The sequence below is a fragment of the Limulus polyphemus genome, unplaced genomic scaffold (assembly GCF_000517525.1).
Source record: "Limulus polyphemus unplaced genomic scaffold, Limulus_polyphemus-2.1.2 Scaffold1850, whole genome shotgun sequence".
NCBI classification, from domain to species: domain Eukaryota; kingdom Metazoa; phylum Arthropoda; class Merostomata; order Xiphosura; family Limulidae; genus Limulus; species Limulus polyphemus.
The window spans coordinates 19,984-42,035 of record NW_013667460.1 but is presented as its reverse complement, the minus strand read 5'-3'; the positions used below and the strand labels follow the sequence as shown (position 1 = coordinate 42,035).

Sequence of the window (22,052 nt, the reverse complement as noted above, 5' to 3'; positions counted from 1 at the left end):
AGAAGAAACACCCTGATTTGGAACTTATACAAAAATGGAAAGAAAAACAATACATTCACACATACATGGGCTAAGAATAAGAGCAAGTAAAATCTGAAGAGAGTATGATTAGTAATGGCAGAAATCTTACTGGTTATTTGCTGGGGATTAGTAATGGTAGAAATTTTACTGGTTATTTGCTGGGGATTAGTAATGGTAGAAATTTTACTGGTTATTTGCTGGGGATTAGTAATGGTAGAAATCTTACTGGTTATTTGATGGGGATTAGTAATGGTAGAAATTTTACTGGTTATTTGCTGGGGATTAGTAATGGTAGAAATTTTACTGGTTATTTGCTGGGGATTAGTAATGGTAGAAATCTTACTGGTTATTTGCTGGGGATTAGTAATGGTAGAAATTTTACTGGTTATTTGCTGGGAGATATCTCATAAATTTAAAAATACAATCAGAAACAAGATGTCAAACATAGGTATCAACTTTACATACTGACTTCTTTGGACTTTTATGTTATCTGACAATATTTTTATTTTAGAACTCACTGTATAGTTCTGTTGGGCACTCAAGACCTCAGTTACAACAACTAGTGCATTAAGTGTAGCAGCTCCACTGCCAATGTTGTCAGCAGGGTCCTGAACAACCAGAAGGATAGTACTTTCTTCAATTTTTCCTTTTTTCTTCAAACACTCCAGCTCTGAAATGAAAAGTTTTTTATATATTTGCATCATTTTATAAAATAATCGATAATTAAACTTTAGGCTCTCTCAGGTAAGTGAGAATGAATCATAAACCAAAAGGTTTCACTTCTTTAGCAATGCTTTCTTGGTTAGAAAATTGTTTAAAGTCATATGTGATAAAGGGCAATCATAAAGGTAATGGGGAATTCTACCATATAAAGCAGTGTCCAGGAAAAAATACATGGTCGTATTTGTATATCTATCATTTCATATCTGTTCCTTACAAATTTCCATATTTCTTGATAAATCGGCACCAAACTGGACACAGTAATACAAGATGACATGAGGAAGGTCACGTGTGTGTGTGTGTGTGGGGAGGCATCTAATTCTATACTGACAGAATTCTTGAAAACCAGTATGTCTTTATCTTCAGTATTGGTACCTTTATGTATTTTTATTGCACTTTTAATGTTTATTATTTTAATAAAAAAAATAGAAGCACAATTTCCTATCCAATTTTTTAAAAAGGAGTTTTTATTTCACCCATCCAATGGACAGCTAGTTCTCTATAAATATTTATATTAGGTTTGTGTATTTTTATTAATAATTCTTCCTTAACTTTTCTTATGTATACACAGTTTTTTTACCAAATCTCTATGTTTTGTATATTAAATTTTACAACTAAGTTTTTTCTTAAGTGTTAATTTATATGTGATGGTCCTTTTCAGTTTTCATTAATTTATTTTTTAATATTACTACTAGTCTCACCAATACATTTACCAATTTACAATCTTCACAGTTAATTTGATATAGATAGTTCCTTTTTGTGTATAGTTTTCATTATTGTCAGTTTTGTTTAGTAAATCTTTTATTTTTAGTCCAGGTTTTTATATGTATTATGCATTGAACATATTTGTGTGTGTGTGTGTGCACTCACGTGTGTGCTCCATATTCTTATTATATAAAATTTTCATCAATGTTCTATGTAGAGGATACTTTCTAAGATTTAGTTCTTTTTTATTTTATAATCTTTATTATTGATATTTTTGTTTTACTTCTTTTATTTATTTATCAATGACTTTTTCTAAACAACTATTAAAACAAGTTGAAATATAATTTATTTCATCTTCAAGAAAGATAAACAACTTCAGTGATATGTTATTTTATTTTAGCCAACTTTTCAGCTTATACCTTATTTGAGTCTTTAAGCATCACAGGTTACAAAACTGATTTCAAATCATTGTTCCAAAAAGAATGACTAAGGCAATGGATATAGGAAACATAATGTGGTTGAAATATTAGTATACACTCTCTTAATTCTTGAAAATTTCTGAGAGGCAGGTAAAGAATGTTGTATTAAAAATATAACAGGCCTAATACTAATGTCTTATGACAAGTATAATTAATTATAATCATGCTTCTCCAGCTTGAAAAAGGCATTCACACAACAACAGTTGCTTTTGTTGTTGTAAGAAATGGCTTATACAGATATCGTTTTGACCAGTACTGTGTTTATTGTGTACAATCCAGCTTCATAGCTCTTGATCAAACAAAATGAGTCACTGCCAAAGGATATGACAAATATTGTATGGTTGAAATATTATTATTATATACTCCTCTAATTCTTGAAAATCCATAGGTGACAGATAAATAATGTAGTGTTAAAAAATGTAATAGGCCTAATACTAATGTTATATAACAAGTATAATTAATTATAATGATGCTTTGCCAGCTTGGAAAAGGATTTCACATCATAACAGTTGTTGTAACAAATGACTTATATAAATAGTGTTCTGATTACTGCTATTTTTGTTGTGTCCAAGCTAGCCTCATGAGTTCTGTATTGAGCAAAATTTGTCATTGGCAAAGGATATGGCAAAACAGTGTAGTTGAAATATTTTGATACACTCTTCTAATTCTTGAAAATTCCTAAGGGATTAGATAAAGAAAGAAGTGTCAAAAAATATAATGGGCTAATATTTATGTCTTATGTGTGTCTGGAAAAATGCAAGGCACAAAAATTTAACATGACATTGTTTAAGTGATGTTAATATTGTTGTATTAGCTTAGAAATAATCAGTTATTAGCTGAGGCTTTATCTGGATTGCTGAAGATTCCAGCCGTGTATACTTCAGAAAACCTAAAAACAAAACAAAAAACAAAAAATTATGGTAATTAGTAGCCCAATCAAATAAAGACACTGACATCCAATGTTTATTTTTGATATTATGTGGTAGTTTACTAAGGATGTGCAAGTCTGAACATACTTATACAAAAACAAATAATACAGTTATTAATTTCTAAAGAAAATGGAAGAGGGTGGTTCAATCCCCTGGACCCTCTCCCCTACGTCCACGCCTATTTATACAACATTAAATAATAATTAATTTCTGAAAAAGAAAAAAGAGTGGATCTAGACCCACTCCCTATATCTTCACCTAAATATACAACATTAAATAAGTTATTAATTTCTGCAACAAAATGGGTGAAGAAGGTTCAACCCCTAGATCTGTGCCTGCTCATACAGCATTCAAAAATATTTTTAATTCCAGAAAAAATAGAGGGGATTTAAGCCCCCTAGATCTATACTTGCTTATTCAACATCAAATAACAATTATAATTAAATTTCTGGGGAAAAAAAGGAAATGAGTATGGTTTGGATCTCCTGGATCCCTCCCCTACATTCATACCTGCTTATACAATATTAGAGAAAACGGTTATGCAATTATAAATTATAAACATAACACAATGTACCAAACTAGTAAATTTACACTTCATTTAATACTTAAGTAGCAAGAGAGTTGGTGGTGGGTGCTGCCAGACAGTTGCCTTCTTTCTAGTCAGCAGTGACAGATATAGATAGTCTATGTAGCTTCGCAATAACAAAGACAAGGTGAGCAAGTTTAATGTGATTCAAACCAAAGACCTTCAAATCAAGTTGCAAAACCCCTTATGTGGCTTTGTGCTTAACAACAAACAAACATAATGTTAATATTTCAATTACTTAGATAGCTGAAATAATCAAAAACTCTAATTTCAATTAGTTGATTATATTTGTGAGCACTGATATAATCATAATTTCAATTAATGGACTGTTGGAATAATCAAAATGAGTAACACTAATTTTGGTTAGTTGATTATTTTTGTGACATTAATCAATCAACAGTTATTTCAATTAATTGATTAGTTTATAAGACAATAATCACTTTTAATGACTTCTTCTAGCTAATCGGTTATATCAATTAATTGATTAAATTGTCCAGCTCTAAAAAAACAAAAAGAGGCTGACCTTTTATAATATGAGTGATATGAGAAAGCATTTTACTAGTAGCATTGGAGCTTGAGATAAAAAATCTCTCCCACAGAATGAGGATTGTTAGAAGACATGAATATAGAAAAAAAAAAAAAACGTAATCTTTCATGCCATTGTGGATGAAAGAATATTTTGACTCCCATATCAAAGTAATAAGAATGAAATGTACTACCAGCTTTGTCGAACATTTAGTCAGATCATAGACAGTGGAAGTCTTTTTGTCAGGGATACAAGTATGTTCCGTAAAGATTCCATAAAAAGCCACAACAATTCTGCACATCACCAGAAATGTGTAAATGCCCAAGTATTCACAGAAAATCCATGGCAAATGGCAATGGCAAAAATTGTTGTTAAGATGAGCATATCACATTTTGACATAATGACAGGGCTTTTTCACACTGCCTATTTTACAGCCAAGGATGAAATGCCTTTGAATAAATTTGCTACTTCGTATAAATTACCAACAGCAAATGAAGCTGAAGTTAAGGATACATGTATCAGTAACCATGCCGGTCATAACTTCATTGAAATATCTGCAAACACCAAGAGAAATCAGACAATAGATTCAACTGAACAAAGCTAGTTCATGTTGGTTTTAGCTGATGGAAGTGCTGACTCCAGTTTTAGTGAACAGAAAAGAAGCTATATTAAACTTGTACAGGACAACAGTGCAGTTACAAGTAAAATGGTCAAACATAACTTTGTTAAAAATGGAAATGTACCTGGTGTTTTATGAGTGATAACTTAACGGTGTAGGAATTGGCCAGGAAGTGTGTCAGAAGAAAGTTATCAGTGTAAACTATGATGGAGCTTATGATGGGACAGAAAACAGGTGTATGTACTACAACAGTAATAATACAGTGTATAGCTCACAGATTGGAATTGGCTATGCTTACATACATTCAAAAATGTATCTTATTTAGATACACCTGAAGAAGAAATGAAATTTATGTTCACAATGTATTACTATTCTTCAAAAAAAAAAGAGGTGTGAACTGATGAAAATAGAACTTGCTGATGAGAAGTTTGCTCATTTCAATGGAATTAAAAGGAAAGGAAGGCTATCAAGCACTCAGAGGAATTTGATGGGGATTGAGAAAACTGCACTGTTTTTCATACAGATAAAAGTAAAAATGTAGAGATGAAGACAAAAAAGCCTGTTCACTTTATGCTTGACTATAGCAGTATATTAGCAAAATGCAGCACAAGTTTCCAGCATAACAACATTAACATTCCAAAGGTTAATAATTCTTTTGAAGAGCACAACCTTAGGCCTACTATGGCTCAAGATGGCACAAAGATTAACAGAAATAACTCACTGGCAATCTTATGAAAGGTAAGTATATATTCCCTGTTATTAAAAAAACACTAACAGTTTGTTCAAAATAATAATAAAAGTATTAAGTATACTTCCCACCAGTAATGGCATTGGGTCAAAGCATAGTAGTGGCATTATTTTTATTATTATTCAAAAGTAACATCAAGAAATAAAGCAACTACAGTGTGTGTGTGTGTGTCTGTCTGTCTGTCTGTATATACAAACACTTGACAAACACTCTCTGTACTGTAAATTAGAACTCTTCCTAAGTCAGTTTTGATTTACTATGATAAAAATCTGTTAGACTGGAAGGTATTTAAATAAAAGCTACTTGCTGTCAATGCTGTGATGGTAATGGGAAATTTTTGAATGTGCTGTAATAACACTAAAAATAAATGTAATTTGATATAAGGCTGGATGGTTAATTGTCTATTGTCTACTAAATTAGTCTACTATTTTTGTATGAAATCTTTTCAGAAATTGGTTAAAATAAAGACTTGGAGGCAGACCAACCTTGCAAGTCTAAAAAGTTTAAAATATGACCAATTCCTTAATATCCATGATAACAATAATAACCAGCATAGATTCTATTCTTTAAATACACAATATAAAAGGCATGCAACTTGCAATATATGGCCAAGTTAAACAAGATAAAGCTGAGACTAATATGGCCCCTGGAAATACCAAAATTGTTACTGTTATTTCTAATGCTAGGTGGCTATAAAAAAAAGCTTTGAAATGTTTGCCATCACATAAGAGCAATAAAGTACTCAACTTAAAAATATACATTGTTATACTTTAGATATGCAAAAAATGACAATCAAGGTACAAATTTGCATCTTGAGACTGAAGAATGTAGTGCTTCAGACTGCCTTGTTTACCCAGTGAAACTCTTTAAGCCTTCTTGCTCAAGAGTCTCTCAACTCCTGGCATAAAAAATAAATCTACTTGTTTTGTTCATCAATGAACTTCCTTCATGAGGTCCCACAGTCATTTTTTTCCAATGCCACTGCTGCTTACTTCTTGAAATCTTTGCAATCTGACAGGACTAATATCTCAATTAGCCTAGTAAAAATCAGAGGTCTTAATTACTGACTAAGAATGATCAATAATTAAAGTCTATTTTATTTTATTTATTTTTCATGGATTAATTCATTTTAAAAGTGATATTTTAAATGTAATTGTGAATCTCTTTAAAGTTACAGTAATCTGTGTTTCAAGTGATCAGAGTGACGTGATATATAATTGTCTCCAGCTGATGAAGGATAATAAACCAGCCCAATGCTCCTGACAAAAAGTAGATTCTGTACCATGAAAATCTTATTATACTAAACTAATTGATAACAAAGTAAAAATACATGGATGAGAGATTCCAGAGCTTCACCAAAAATCCCCTGCCTTTCTTCAGCATCTCTGATGTGTCTCTACTACCATGTGATCAAGAGAAGCTGGCTACAACAAGCTAGCTGAACTAGTAAAGCACTTGGAAAATGTTCTGACAGAGGAAGAATCTGACCTAATCCTACAAGAATGGACTGATATCAAAATCTTGTTAGCTGCTAATAGAAGACTTGTTGCAAAAGAACCATCATCACCTTAACTCGCAACCTGGTTTAAATGAATTTACTCCTTACACTCAGCCCTTCAACAGCCATCTGTTAAAAGAGGATTTTCCTACATGAACAGAGTGAAAAATTGCTATTATACATCTCTGAAAGATGAGAAATTAGATAATCCAATGTTGCTAGTTGCAATGTTAGCAGCTTCTTTCCAGACATATCTGAAAAATATTGGTTCTTCATAAGCAAAGGGAGCAGCAGGTATCTGACCCATAGGACTCCAGTCTGGTCTCACAAAACCAGGGCTGACAGTTAGAGTGAATCTGAGGATAAGGATGGATGAAATGTCATCAAATCATCCTATAGGTTGTGAAGATATCTCACAGAATGACAGCATGGACAACGAGACTTAAATATAAGCACACAGCACAAAGTTATGATCACTATCTTCTTCATCATGTTGATGACAACAAAGAACTTTTTAAACAGATTATGTGTTTTAAAAGCTTTTTTTGTAAATCTTAGAAACTGTGACTTGAGATTTGACAATCTGTGGAAATACTGTTGAATATGTGTATAATTTTCATGTCTTGAGAAAAAAAAACAGAAAACAAATGATTTAAATCTTTGTTTGACAATATCAATGACTTTGTATATATATATACCAAATTATATTATCTTGAAAACTTTAAATTTTGTTTTAACAACCAAATGTCTACAATGGTGTGCCTGAAGTAGTTATCAAACTTTTGCACACCTGGTATTGTGAATCTTGACAACTCAATAATTGAATTGGGTTGAAGACCTGTGGTAACTTATATTAACTAGGATAACTACTAATTGCAAGTTCCTTGTGTTTAAGTAAGCAGTTATCTCCATTTCCATCATATACTAAATCTATTACAGTAGAAACTAAGGTTACAGCAAAACATAACTTATTCTCTGTTGGGTAGAAAAATACTACAATCAAGTATAACCAGTAGGTTCAGCTTCAGACATCAAAATGTCTTTCAAACTACAGCTGGTCCTCTTCAGGGCAAGTCCTTGAAGTTTATATAGACCAGAAAAAGTTGAGAAACCCACAAACTGAAGATAAAACTTGCACTGTGAATTTTTTATACTCCATCAAGAGTATATCAAGGTGACATGTTGGGACATGATTCAACAATGATATGTAAGCTGTGTTTCTACTTACCTTACAACTTTACTGGTATATCCAAGTTGATAAACAATAGCCATCTGCATAAAGACAACACGTACAGAGACAACGAGGCTATAAAAGTCTTAAGATTTCTAGAGTATTTTGAGAGTGAAAAGTTATCTAAAAGAAATCAGACAACTTTCTAAAGAAAGAAAAAACAGTTCTATAAAAAGGTTATTTGCTTCTTCTGTCTATTCAATGTATAAAAATCAACAGCATGAAAGCATGCAACATTTAAAAGCAACAAAGCTGAATTCTCTGATCAAGTAAAAGTTCTTAAGGGCAACAATAAATAAACTCATTTTGACAAAATTATGTAAATGAATTCTAAGGTATATGTTCAGTATTTTTTCTAAAGTTAAAGGCACTGTTAATATCAATAGAGAAACAGTTAAAAAGTAGTGTGTGTGTGTGTAACAACATATATGTATAAAAATAAAATTACAAGAAACAAAATAATATGCACGTAGCTGAGATTATAATTTAAAGTTAATGCAGATAAACTAAAAATCAAGAAACAGGCTCATTTACAGAGAAAAGTTTTCATTTTGTTTTAACAAGTAATTAATGTATTGAGTAGCTCATCCAACACTACATGTACTAATACCATGAATTTTTTTGGTCTGTTAAACATATTTATTTGATAAAAAAATTAAAAGACTGAATAAATGGGTTGAATTATTTTCTGTCACCATGCAATGTTCTCACTTTTTTTTCAGTTTAAGTTTATTCTTCCCAAGCTTAGACTGGTATGGCTACATTTCCCAAATAAAACTGTACATGGTCTTATTCAGAGCATAAAGCCATTTAACAAAAACAACTGTGATGTATTATTTACTATTCACCTTTTTCTACAGCTCTGGCTCTGTTGAGGCTGGAGCAAGTAATCACTATGCAAGTCCAGTTCATTGGTTGACTTTAGTCCAGAAAACACTAGTTAGCTGTAAATAAAACATCATTTTATCTTCTTAAAATCAACCACTACATGTACATGTGAAATTGTACACACAAAAATGTCTAATAATATAATTTGCATTCTATATTTAAAACAAGAATGTCAAATTGTGTACATACATTAGATCTAGAAAAAAATCATTATTAATAGACATAATTTTAAAGTTTTAGTGTTATATGATCCAAAAGTATTTTTTGAATAAAAACTATTTTTTCATTGTTTATTCATTTTGGGATTGCAAATATTCTTTCATTTTGAGTAGTGGCATTCAACAAGTAATACAAAGATGATAGCAAAGGCAAGCTACTACAAGAAATTGAAAAATTTAATATTTTACTTGAGGGTTACGTGAATAATTAAAGACCTGTAACTAAAATGAGAAAGCATACACAGCAAAATCAATTTAATGTTGGTAATATATGAAAACATCAAAGGCAGCTGTCACACCTCTTGTGAGACTACAGGTACCTTATTTATGTTATTAAAAACTTGACTGGCAAACTACGGAACTGAACAGCTCATAAGAACTTAAAGATATAAATAAACCATTTAAATAATAAGATATTTAAAACTCAAGAGAAGAAAGTATACATTAACTGATAAATATTAATGAAATTATTTCAGATGGTATTTATAAATGTTTAAGTTGGTTATTAGAATTCATAAATTTACATTATTTGTTTTCTGTTAAAGAAAAGAGAATTTAAAATTGAAATGAACACAATTTTGTTGTACTATTCATAAAAATAATTCATTAACTATTTCGATGTATACTTTAACTCTTGATTATTTATTCACTTCATGTTTGAATTGTGTCCTAGGTTTAGCTATATATTAAAAATTGCCAGGATGTGTACCATACCTACAAGTTGTACATGTAACAAGTTACATACGCACTGTACATTTTGTCTTGTCTTGTAATGTTGTTGATTGACACTTATTACTAAGATGGATGTAAAGCCACTACATTACTACTTATAACTGGTTTACTTATGTACAAATAACTTCTTAAAAGTATACTCAAAAAAGATACAGATTTTCCAAGTTCAGACAGAAAACAACAAATTCCTATGATTTTGATACGGTACATTACATTCACTCACATAAATAAATAGAATCCCACATTGAATAGGTGGATGGACCGATGTGAAGGAAAGAAAGAAGCATCCTTTGAAAATGTCCAAAATACACCCCAAAAGAAGACATCCTTGCATTAGAGGATCGTACATGGGAGACTGCACCACAGTATGGAAAGAGTTCATACAGACATGGGTGAAAAATGTGAGGGAAAGAACAATGGGTGAATAGGGATCCAAACCACACAATATCTGAATCTCAATCCCATAGAGTACATAAATGTGATTGAAAGTAAAAAGGATGTGTCCCTAGGTGTAAAGTGGCTAGAGCGTGACTGACCATACACAGCAAGTCAACTGCATCCAAAACCCAGCTGCCAGGAACCGACATCCATTCTGGAGAAGGATGAGGATTATACTGCCAGCAAATCAACTACAATCTAAAGCCCAGCCAGCGGGAACCAACATCTATGTGGGAGTAGGAAAGAGGGTCATACCATCTTCACCTCAAGTTCAGCAGACTAGAAAGAAATCTCATACCCACCCATCTGTTAATGGGGCACGTGATAGCAATATGATAAATTGTTTGACTGATCAAGGAACCCAACATCTGGATTATTGGCATAAGAAAAATGTCCCTGTAATGTAAACATTCCCACTCAAAAACAATCTGACAGGAACCACCCCCCCAATGCAAAAACATTATTGGTATACAAAAAAAATCGAAGGATAGCATAACAGGAAGAACCATATTAATCTGCAAGTGACCCACAACACAGGTGGAATGAACAAGAATATAACTAAGTGAGGGAACAGAGACACCTGTAATACATGTGTGAGGTCTTATGTTGACTGATCCAGCTCTGAATTCAAAACCCAGCAACTGGGAACCAACATTCATGCGAGGGCTCTCTTCAAATGTACAATATCCCCTGGCATAAACCTGTGCAGAGATGAAGCATCAGATTGGAGGACATTTCGTCATCTACACCAGCAGAACACCACCACCTTACTCTCAACTGAATGGTTTCATCATTGTTTGTATCTTATATCACTACCACATTCAGGATGCCTCTGTGGTCCACCACCCCAGCAGCTTGGAACTGGAAAGTGATAAGAACTCCCATCAACACAGGAAACAGTGCAACGGGTGAATACAAAAACTCCTACTTTGAAAAGCAGACCATACCTGATTTATTCAATTGAAGAAATGGCAATGATGGGCAGCTATTCTCTTCTGCCTTACCCAAAAATCCATGAGTAAGTACAATTTGGAATGGGCATATTGTTGAAGCAGATCTTTATCGAGAGGAAAAACTTACAAGTAATTTTGTGGAACACCTCATCTCAACAATGAGCACTGATTGACCATGGAAATTATAAATATGAAGTCAACATGGCCGGACAGTGTAGATTTGATTATTTGGCCAGGCACCACTCACCACAGAGAGCAGGGTCCATACAGGAAAAAAGGGAAATGTCCCTGAAAAATAAGAGGCATACAAAAGATAACTTAACAAGTCACTGTCTCACTAAAGTCTGAAGAATAGTCAAAGGTGGAAGACGATTACCCGACAATGAAAAAACAGTAACCTGATGCAGATATATAGTGAGATGTGAATGTATGTGGTGTGGTCCACATGTACAATTAAAGAATTTCCTCCACAGGGATGATGGAGATGAAAAGCCAGGAAAAAGGTAAGGTACCTAATCTGATGAGAAGACATCTGGAACAAGTTACGGGAAGAAGGAGAGAATCCAAAGTCAATCCAATTAAAGGCCCAACCAAATTGGTAAGGGATGACCAATAGTTCATTAATGGAGGAAATCTACCCTGGAATGAAAAGGCGGGAACGAGCAACACAGAAGGAAGCCACGTGGGCAATATAACAATGAAAAGGGCATACTGGGCATAGTAATCTATCTAGGTCAGCCCAAGGTTACAGGTGGGAAATGGAAGAAAGGGAAAAGTTAACGTCATGATCCGCCAAACTTTTTGGAAGGAAAGAGCAATCTGGATATAGGAGAACATATGAGGTATGAAAAAAGGATATGTGAAAAGTTTATGGCAAATAAATCTGACCTACAATGTCCACAGGCCATGAGGAGAAGGAAATAAGTCTTAAGGGATAAGTGAAAAATTAAACATGGAGACAGAGATTCAAATGGAGGCAAAGTAAGGCAGTGAAGAACCACATTACCATCCCTATCTGGAAGGACTGCATGCTGAGGAAGATGACAAATACAGAAAGAGGTAAAAACTTTAAGGTACTAGGAAAAATTTAAAGTGTGGGATAAGGTAGCCCTACAACCTGCAATCGAGGAGATCGAAGACCCCCAATGAAATAGCCAAGTGATGAGATCCATAAGAAGAGGAACGTGGGTCGAACAGATGACAAATCCATGACCCAAAGATCAGTGGCAGAAAACATTCCACTTATGTTGATAAACATCCATAGAGGAAGGGTGAATGGAACAAGCTAAAAAGAAACAACTTGCTGAGACAATCCAGATATCCTCGCCAAGGACCAGATAAAAACCAGACATGAAGATGGAGGATATGAATGGCTGGATGAAATGCCAGTGACCAAGGTTGACGTAGAAGGGATGGAGTAAGAGCAAGAGGTGATGGTGGGGCAGACTGGAGCTGCAGCAGTCACAGAAACCACAGTTGTTTCAGCCAGTAAGGAGCAATCAGTAAGGACCTGTCATGGCATGGTATGGATGATACCATGGTCTACTGAAGAGACCTCATATGCATCTGACCCAAGGGGATAAGGGCTTCCATAGAAGACCATATCTCCAAAAGAGTTAGAATCTCACAAGCATTAACAGAGAGAGCAGTAAGGACATGGAGAACTGAAGGCTCTATCAATTGGAGTAAAAAAGGAGAAGGTTGGGACCAACTGAGATGAGTGTTGAAAAAACACCCAAGTGGACAGGATATTGGGTAGGTATAAGGAATGCCTTCTCCCATTTGATTAACAAACACACATGAGCTGCCTACAGGAGCATCATATAGGTGTGCTGGGTGAACTCCTGTTTGGAATGAGCAAAGAGAAGGCAGTGATCCATGTAATGGTGTAAGTTGAGAAGGATGAGTTACAGGTTCGATGACTTTCCCTGAAGGGAAGAGACAGGGTGCAAAATTGATAAACTCCCCCTGTGATAAACAAACCGAAGATAGTGCCTCGACAGACTACATATTGCAACATGCAGATAAGCACTTGTGAGATCTACCTTGGTTATCTATAAACCTGGAAAAAAACTCACTGAGAGTGTGAAAAAACTCCATGGTAAATTGGGGCAGAACCAAAAAATGATTGAGGCAGCACAAATCAATTACAGGCCACCAGTCACCAGTATTCTTGGGTACCACAAACAGCCTGGAAAAAACCTGGAGAAGGATGAGTTACACGTATGATGGTTTTCTGGGAGGGAATATTTTATACGCCTCTGACAGACGTTGACTGGTGGTAGAATCCCGAGGCAACAGAAAGGATATAGGTACTGGAGACAACAGAGGAGGGGTAAGGAAGTGGATGTCAAGTCACTCGGATAATACCCAAATAACCCACCGTTGGTGATATGTTCATTGGCATCAAATAATACAATGAAAAAGAAACCTCTGAAGATAGGAACTGGTAAGAGCTGGGAAGGAGCAAGATGGGAAACAGTAATAGGGCTTGTCTATGCTTGGGATGATACAAACGATCAACCAAAGATGAAAGGGTTGACTGCTGTCTCACCAATTCCACATGGTATTCCAAAGACTTAGGAATATTTCTGATAACAGATCACCAGAGAAAGTCCTGGAGATAAGTAGGTGGTAAATGAACTTGAGACAATACAGCATCCATTCCCAGAAGATCCCAACAACATAAAAAAACAGGTGTAAGAAAAGAGCCAAAGAAGACAAACATGCCTACATGGAGGTAATCAAGGAGAGGCTATCCCTCAAAAAACCCTCAAGATCAAGGTGGAGTGCCTCAGAAAGGAGATGGATAGTATACAAGTATTATAGGAGAGTTAATAGGGTAAGATGAAAGTGGGAAAACTGGATGTGAGATAGATGATCAAGATCCACTGCGCACCCGGGCAAAAGTGATAACAATTGTTGAGAATCAAGAAATGGAAATTCAGCCTGATGATATTCTAAAACAAATTGATCTGATATCCGTGGAGAGCGATGCATGCTAGCACCCTCAACCGAGAGACAAGAAGCTCTGCATGAACCCTAATCTTCAAGGAAAGATGGAACACAAAATATTGAGAGGAGGTTGTATCATGTAACAATGAAAGAGGAGGATTATACATTATCTGTAAAATGAATAAAACAGAACAAACCTGAGAAAGCTAAAACCTAAGAAGCGCTATTCTAGGCCTAGCTGATTTATCAGTAGAAGCATAGGAAGACAAGGCAAAATCAGTTGGAGGAAAAAGGCTGTCAAATTTCACGTTGGTACGAACAGGTTCAGCAAGTTCAGGATGAATATTGGAAACATCAGGAGAAGTAGGTTGACTCATATAACGATCAATCTTACGGCAGATGAGAGCCAATAATTTCACAGCCGAGTTACCCCCACCTGCAGCCTGTGTGAACATGCTGATAGATGGTATTACCTCCAAAGTGGTAACTTGGACTTCGGAATTCATAGTTAACAATGAATGATCAAAGGCAACGGTGTTAGAATAAAGAAATAATACTTGTAAAAAATAAGTTATCTTTAAGTTCACAAACTGTTTTAAAATAGAAAAGAACAATTCCACTTTGGAATGAATGGCAAAAAAAAAATGTACTAAGTTTAAAGAAAAAACATGAATGAAAAGCACAATAAACACATTTTGACACAAGCGTTGCCAAACGAGAAGTGATAGTTCTGTAGAATTGAGTAGAAAGAGTCACACGCATTAGGAGAGTGTGTCACACTCTTACAGATGGAGGGTTGTAGCATGATGATTTACATGCAAGATGCAGTTGAACATAGGGTACGCGAGTGCTCAAGGCTTGTAGCATGCGAAAAAATTTTTGCATATTGAGAACAGAATTGAATTAGAAAAGGTAATGTACCAGATCAGAAATACAATCATCAGGTTGTCAAATATAGAATAAAGTTTAGATACAAAAATTACTTTACCACAGTTTTAGAATCAAAGCATTATTGTATTTGTACTGTTTACAATACAATAGGCATTTAAAACATTCACACATCGATATTTTTTATGTACATATACAAGTATATTAAATGTACTTTAAAAAAAACTAGCTTGTTCTCAAGAAATTATAATAGTAACTTAAAGTTTTTCATTTACAATAAAGAGGCATACCAAGTTTACAGAAAAAAATATAAGACATTTATTTTAGTATATGATTACATCAGAGTAGATGAAATGGGAATAAACTGAAAATACTTAATTCATCAACACCTTAAAATATTGCTAGTAGTGAATAATGTCAATGTGAGATACCTAATTAGTATCACTAAAATGTTTATTACAGAATTTTTCTCCACATAAAAATCACAAGACACAGGCAAAATTATAATAACAGGATTCACTTTTTCTTTCAAGAATGATCTATGTTTCTTATTGCACTTGTTAGCATTTGTGAAATGTCACAGCAAAGTGGTTTAAAACCAATAAACAGCTACTATTCACAAGTTACTGAATAACTCAATTGACTATTCAGTTCATTATGTGGCAGGATTGTAATTTTTTTGTTGTTTTTACTGAATGCTATGTTTTCTAACTGTGTTCACAAGTAACTAATGTAGACAGAAATCTAAGCTTTATATAACTGCCAACCTCCAAAGTTCTTTTTGCCATGCCAAAAGTACGATTTCATCTGACTTCCACAGAACTTCAATACTAAATAATTTGTGCACAGCTCTGTCTTCAGTAAATTCACATGAAACTACAACTTGATCTATTCTCGGGATATAGCCAACTACCTTCACCGTGGCTTCAGTCTGTTAATCTTCATCCATGTCTTCACCTTGTTACTTAGGTCCAACACAACTAGTTGAATAAGATGAAATCAAAATACAAGCAGCTGGAAAATTTCATAATCAAGCTTTGTTCTTTAGCTGTTGACTAGGGAGATTGCCATAAAGTGTCTTATAGTGTTACCTCATCTTCTTCAAAGGAGTAAATACCTCAGACTGCATTGGTTTGTCACCTCTTAGCTTTGCAATAGTCACAAGATTGCTTGCAACAAGACTAGAACTCTACTTGCTTACATCAAGTCACAGTGACTTGATACTTTGAAGATATAATCTATTGGACTGCACTCCCATCTTTCATTCCTAGGATCCCAAGCACAAAAAGGACTAGCAGTCATCAATGAGTCCCAAATCCTAATAAAAATCATAAAAAATGTACAAATTGATCCAATGTTAAGCACTGAAATATATGGCAGTATATTGCTGCATATGTATGTAAAGTTATTTCACTAACTGAAATGTGACATGTAAAGTTTAAAATAACACATCTAGGAAGCCCAAAAGTCACTTGCCCCCCTCCAACACACAATGAGACCCTAGAACTGTCCCTGGTCACAGCACTCCTTCCCATGAGTATACATTTGAAGATGGCAGCAGATTAGTAGCTAAAATAATAAAGAAATGCAGAAATTAGACACGACTGACAACAAAGGACTTATTGGTCCATCTAGGCTGTCCCATCCTCTTAAACTAAAACTATTAAATACAAAATAAAAACTCTAAGCTAGCCCTTTTCATTCATATAGGTATCAAACTTTCTCTTAAACTCACTTAAATTTATTGCCTCCACAGCATCCAAAGGCCAAAAACCCTGTTAGAAAAATAAAACTGTCTAAGCTGAAGAAGACTCCTACCCTGTCTAAATTTATACTGATGTCCCCTAGTCCTACCATTCTCACCAATAAGTATGAAAAAAGATGATGCATCAACACTATCCATTCCCTTAACAGTTTTAAACACCTCAATCAGATCCCCTCTAACTCTTCTTCTCCATCCCAGGCACCATTCAAGTAGCCCTCCTCTGAACTCTTTCCAACAATTCAATGTCCTTCCTAAGGTAAGGAGCCCAAGACTGAATACAATATACCAAATGTGGTATAACCAGTAACCTATAAAAATAAAATTATAATCTCTTTAGACTTGTATTCAATATTTCTGTAGATACAACCTAAAATCCTATTTACCATACCACTAGCAACAGCACATTGCTTGGATGGCTTAAGAGACTGATGAACCACTACATCAAGATCCCTTTCTTTCATAACAGTTCTCACCCAAATTATACTTATAGCTCAAATTATGATAACCCACATGCATCATTTTGCATTTATTATAATTAAAACCCATCTACCACTTACTTGCCCAACTTAATAAATGATCTGAACCTTTTTGTAAAGCAGCAGTATCCTCCTCACAGTCAGCAACACACAAGACCTTCATGTCATCAGCAAATTTAAGTAATTTATTTATCATTCCTTCATCTATGTCATTGACATAAACCAAAAATAGCAAATGTCCTAAGACTGAACCCTGAAGTAATCCACTTGTGACATTAATCCAGTTTGACTGAACTCCATTTATAACAACCTTCTGTTTTCTTCCATCCAGCCTCTCTTCTATCCAATCAGCTAACTTATCCCCCGCACCTACAGAGATAATCTTTTTTTTACAAAGCCTTTTATGTGGCACCTTGTCAAATGCTTTCTGAAAATCCAGATACACCAAATATACACCCTTACCATCATTTACATAAACAGAAACCTTTTCGAAGAATGTCAAAAGGTTTGTAAGGCAAGATTTTCCCTTAGTGAAACCATCTTGACTATCCAATAAAAATTCTCAAACTTGTTAAATGATACTGCAAAAAATATTTTACCACACTTTCCAAAACTTGTCCCATAACTGATGTAATATAATTACTAGGACAATTTTGATCACCTCCTTTGAAGAGAAGAATAACATTATTCAACTTCCACCTGCCGGCTATTCAAGGACTTACAAAAAATAGCAGCAAGTGGATCAAATATTCAATCCTTAACCTCCTTCAAAACACTTGGGAATATATTATCTGGCCCAGGAGCCTTATCATTCTTTAAATTTCCCATTTTTCCTCAAGGAGCTCAGAATTAATGTGATCATCTTGTTCGATCTTGTTTCCATCTAACAACTGTTCAAAATAAAGAACATTGCTTAAATTTTCATTAACAAAAACTGAAGAAAAAAGCAGAATTTAATAACCAAGCCATCTCATAGCCCTCAGGTAAGAGCCTTCCTTTATCATACCTCAAACATCCTACCCCAATTCTAAAATTTTGCTTACCCTTAATGTATTTAAAGAAATCCTTATGATTATTTTTTAAATTTTCAGCCAACCATTTTTCACATATTCTTTTTGATGTCTTTATTTCCTGTTTGAACCTTTGACCAACTTTCTTGCTATTCTATAACTTTCCAAATCTCCCATGAAACCAGTCAACTTAAATTTGTGATACTTTTTATTAATTCTATCCCTTATACCCTTTGTGAGCCAACCTAGTTTTCTACTTGCAGCCATCCTTTTTTCTATAAGGAATACATTTATCTTGAATATTAAAAAAAAATGTCCATTTAGTTGCCCAAATCACATCATATAATTCTTTTCATCCTCCCATCCAAATTTTCTCTTTTGAAATTTGTAACCAAAATCTCATTATTCCTGTTCCCCATATGAAGTAAAACATCAAACCCAATTGAACAATGATCACTTGCACCCATAAGTTCCCTATTCTCCACCTTCTTAACTGTTTATATATTGGAAATTAACATTAAATCTAAAATAACATTGTCCATAGTAGGTTCTCTGACCAATTTCTGAAGAAAACCATTCTGAATGGTTTATAAAAACCCACCTCCCAAATAGTTTGATTCTAACATTTCCAAAACTACATGCCTTAAATTAAATTCCCCATAAGTATGGCTGAAATCTTAATCTCACTGTACAGCTTCTCAGTTTCATCTGGTAGTCTGTAGCAAATTCCAACTGAAAGCCTTATCCCCTTATATCCACTAGCAGAAACCCAAATAGATTTAACTTCCTTGCTGTTATCTTTGATATCTTCAACTTAATGAGGATGTTACTCACATTTTACATATAAAGCTCCTTTCTTTTAAGTACCCTATTAAATATTGTTTTACCTTGTATATAAAAGAAATATCTTTCATCCAAATTGTCTGCATTTAACTTTCAAAATTTTCCACATTTGATCAGTGTCTCCAAATAACTCAGCTGCCCAATTCATAATAGGTAATTCATTTCACACCCCTTCAAAATTTGCTTTTTTTGAAATTTGTTTCCAAAATATCATTATTCCTGATCTCCATTTGCTGCAAAACATAAAACTAATTAAACAATGATCACTTGCATCCCTAAGTTCTCTATTCTCCACCTTCCTAACCATTTATAAATATTAGAAGTTTAAATAAATCTAAAACAGCATTGTTCCTAGTAGATTCCCTAACCAATTTATGAAGAAAAACATTCTGAATGGTTTCCAAAAATCTTTCTTCCTCATAGTTTGACATCATTTCCTAATGTACACACCTGAAATTAAAATCACCCATAATTATGACCTCCTAAACAGCTGAAATGTTTATTTCACTGTAAAGTTTTTCACTAATTTCATCAGTATCATCTGATGGGTGGTAACAAGTTCCCGCTAAAACATTTTTCCCTTGATATCCAATAATAGAAACCCAAATGGATTCAATCTCCTTGCTATTATCTTTGATATCCTCACCTTCAACAGGAAGTAACTCCCATTTTACATATAAAACCACTCCTTCTCCTCTCTTTAGTACTCTATCCATATTAAATAACCTATAATCCTATATTTAAAAGAAATTTCTGTCATCAAAATCATCTACATTTAACCATGTTTCAGTTATTCCCATTATATCAAAAATCCTCCATTCCTACAGTGCTCTAAAGGATCATCTATTTTATTTCTTATACTTATAGCATTACAATATTAACAACTAAGCCTACCCGTAGAACTACTTTTATACTCATTTCCTACGCTAAACTTTTTCTACATCTTATTTTTTGCATTTAGTTTATCGTGGCCCTCACCACTGTTTAGTCCTAGTTAGTAGCACTTGCAAACAAGCCAGCCCCCACCCTATTTAAATGTAAACCTCCATTCCGAAAATCTCCCTTTTCCCATGAAACCGATCCCACTAATCCAACCAGCCAATCTGCTCATCCTTACATATTAACCTAAGCCTAGCATTCAGTCTTAGTAACCTACTTATAATTTCATCCCCACAATTAATTCTCAACAGTATCCTGGAAACAATTGAGTTATGTCCCTTTTTTTTAAATGCCTTTATCAACCCCATGTACTTATTAATTAGTTCTTCTGATCTACCTTTCCCTACATCATTAGCCCTATGTGCACAACAAAAACTGCATCACAGTTAGCCCCCTTAATTATACCTCTTGCTCTATCGGTTATATCCTCTACCCATGCTCCTGGGTAGCACTAATCTAATTTTTCTTCTCCCCGATTACCCCACAGACTGTCCTATCCACATGCCTTGTCAAAGAATTACCTGTAACTGTAACCTCCTTAATTTTATCATTTACATCCTTATCTGTCCCTTTCATTTTCATTCTCTCCAATAATTCATCTCAACAAGCCACTCCTCACAGTGTATTTTAAGATTCTAGTACTTGATTTGCTAGTGTACATGTTATTACATATTTCTTTACTATAAGTTTTAAATAATGCAGTGTGCATGAATGTGTTGGCTAAACTTAGAGGCTTAGCCTTCACTGAAGATATTTTATGAAGGTGTGGTATTTTCAGGTGAAGTCAATTTCTTGACAAGTATCAGATAAGTAAACTCACAAATAATAGCAGATTTGATCAAGAAATAAGGGATGTGTTCTGTAATATACAACTTGATTGAGTTTAAGTGTAAAGAGTCTGGACAAATGGTAATAAAAGAACAAAATCTTTATAATGAAAAATAACTGGAAAACTGTGTGTATGTGTGTGTACCTATACAGATAAAATGACCATCCTCTCTACTACACAGCTATTTTGCTGTTTAGTTCCACAGCTTTATCTCTCTCAGGATTAATCTTCATAAAAGTTAAAACTAAAGCATGTTATTGAAAAAAAAGTCTTCATTTGCTCTCCTTGTAGAAACTGGCTAAAGAAAGTATTGGTTGGCTGTTACATTTTGTCAACATCATAATTGGCCAGCAAAGGATATTACACTGCCAATCATTTTAACCTAAATGCTATATTTTACCATGATAATCTTTTTAGAGGAGACATCACCTACAAGTAGTATACAGAACAAAGACATGAAGCAAATAGAACAAGGTAAAATTAATGATGTTTTGGACCATGTGTTGCCACAATTGCAGCTTGGAAACTAAATAAAAGATAATTTTTTAAAGATTTCTGTATCACTAAAACAGGTAGAAAACATTGTCTTCATTTCCCTTCTTTCTCATGGGCTTTTCCCAAGTTGGCAATCAAATTTAACTTTTAACACAATGACTAGATACCTGGCAGCCAGGAATGATCTTTCAACTACTAAATACCTGTCAGTCCACAAATTTGAATACTGATGAGTTACAATAACAACAATAATAATAATAATAATGATGATAGTTAATAATAATAATTATACCAATGATAATTCTAAAAAAAATTATATCACAAATTATGTATATATAAATAATAACATAAGTAATAATACTATAAGTAATTACATTCCTCTAAATGGCTTTTCTGAGAATCAAATTAAGACCATGCTGGATCTTACCACTAAAAATTCACATTTCCTGTTCAACAACACCTTGCATGAACAAATAGATGGTGTTGCGATGGGCTCTCCACTAGGTCCAAATTTAGCTATTGCATTTCTCTCTCATTACGAACAGAAATGGCTTGACACCT

General features: G+C 33.9%; 1 protein-coding gene across 1 annotated transcript in view; it reads right to left on the bottom strand.

Moving 5' to 3' along the window:
* Window positions 1-22,052, bottom strand: part of LOC106465152 (L-fucose kinase-like) — a gene marked incomplete at its 3' end in the record, with an annotated part of 210,195 nt that overhangs the window by 187,139 nt on the left and 1,004 nt on the right. Inside the window, exons 2-3 of the mRNA XM_022392980.1 lie at window positions 8,911-9,006; window positions 540-691 (exon numbers count right to left, since the gene is read on the bottom strand). Coding sequence (XP_022248688.1) covers window positions 540-691; window positions 8,911-8,974 — 216 coding nt within the window. The remainder of the gene's footprint in view (window positions 1-539; window positions 692-8,910; window positions 9,007-22,052) is intronic.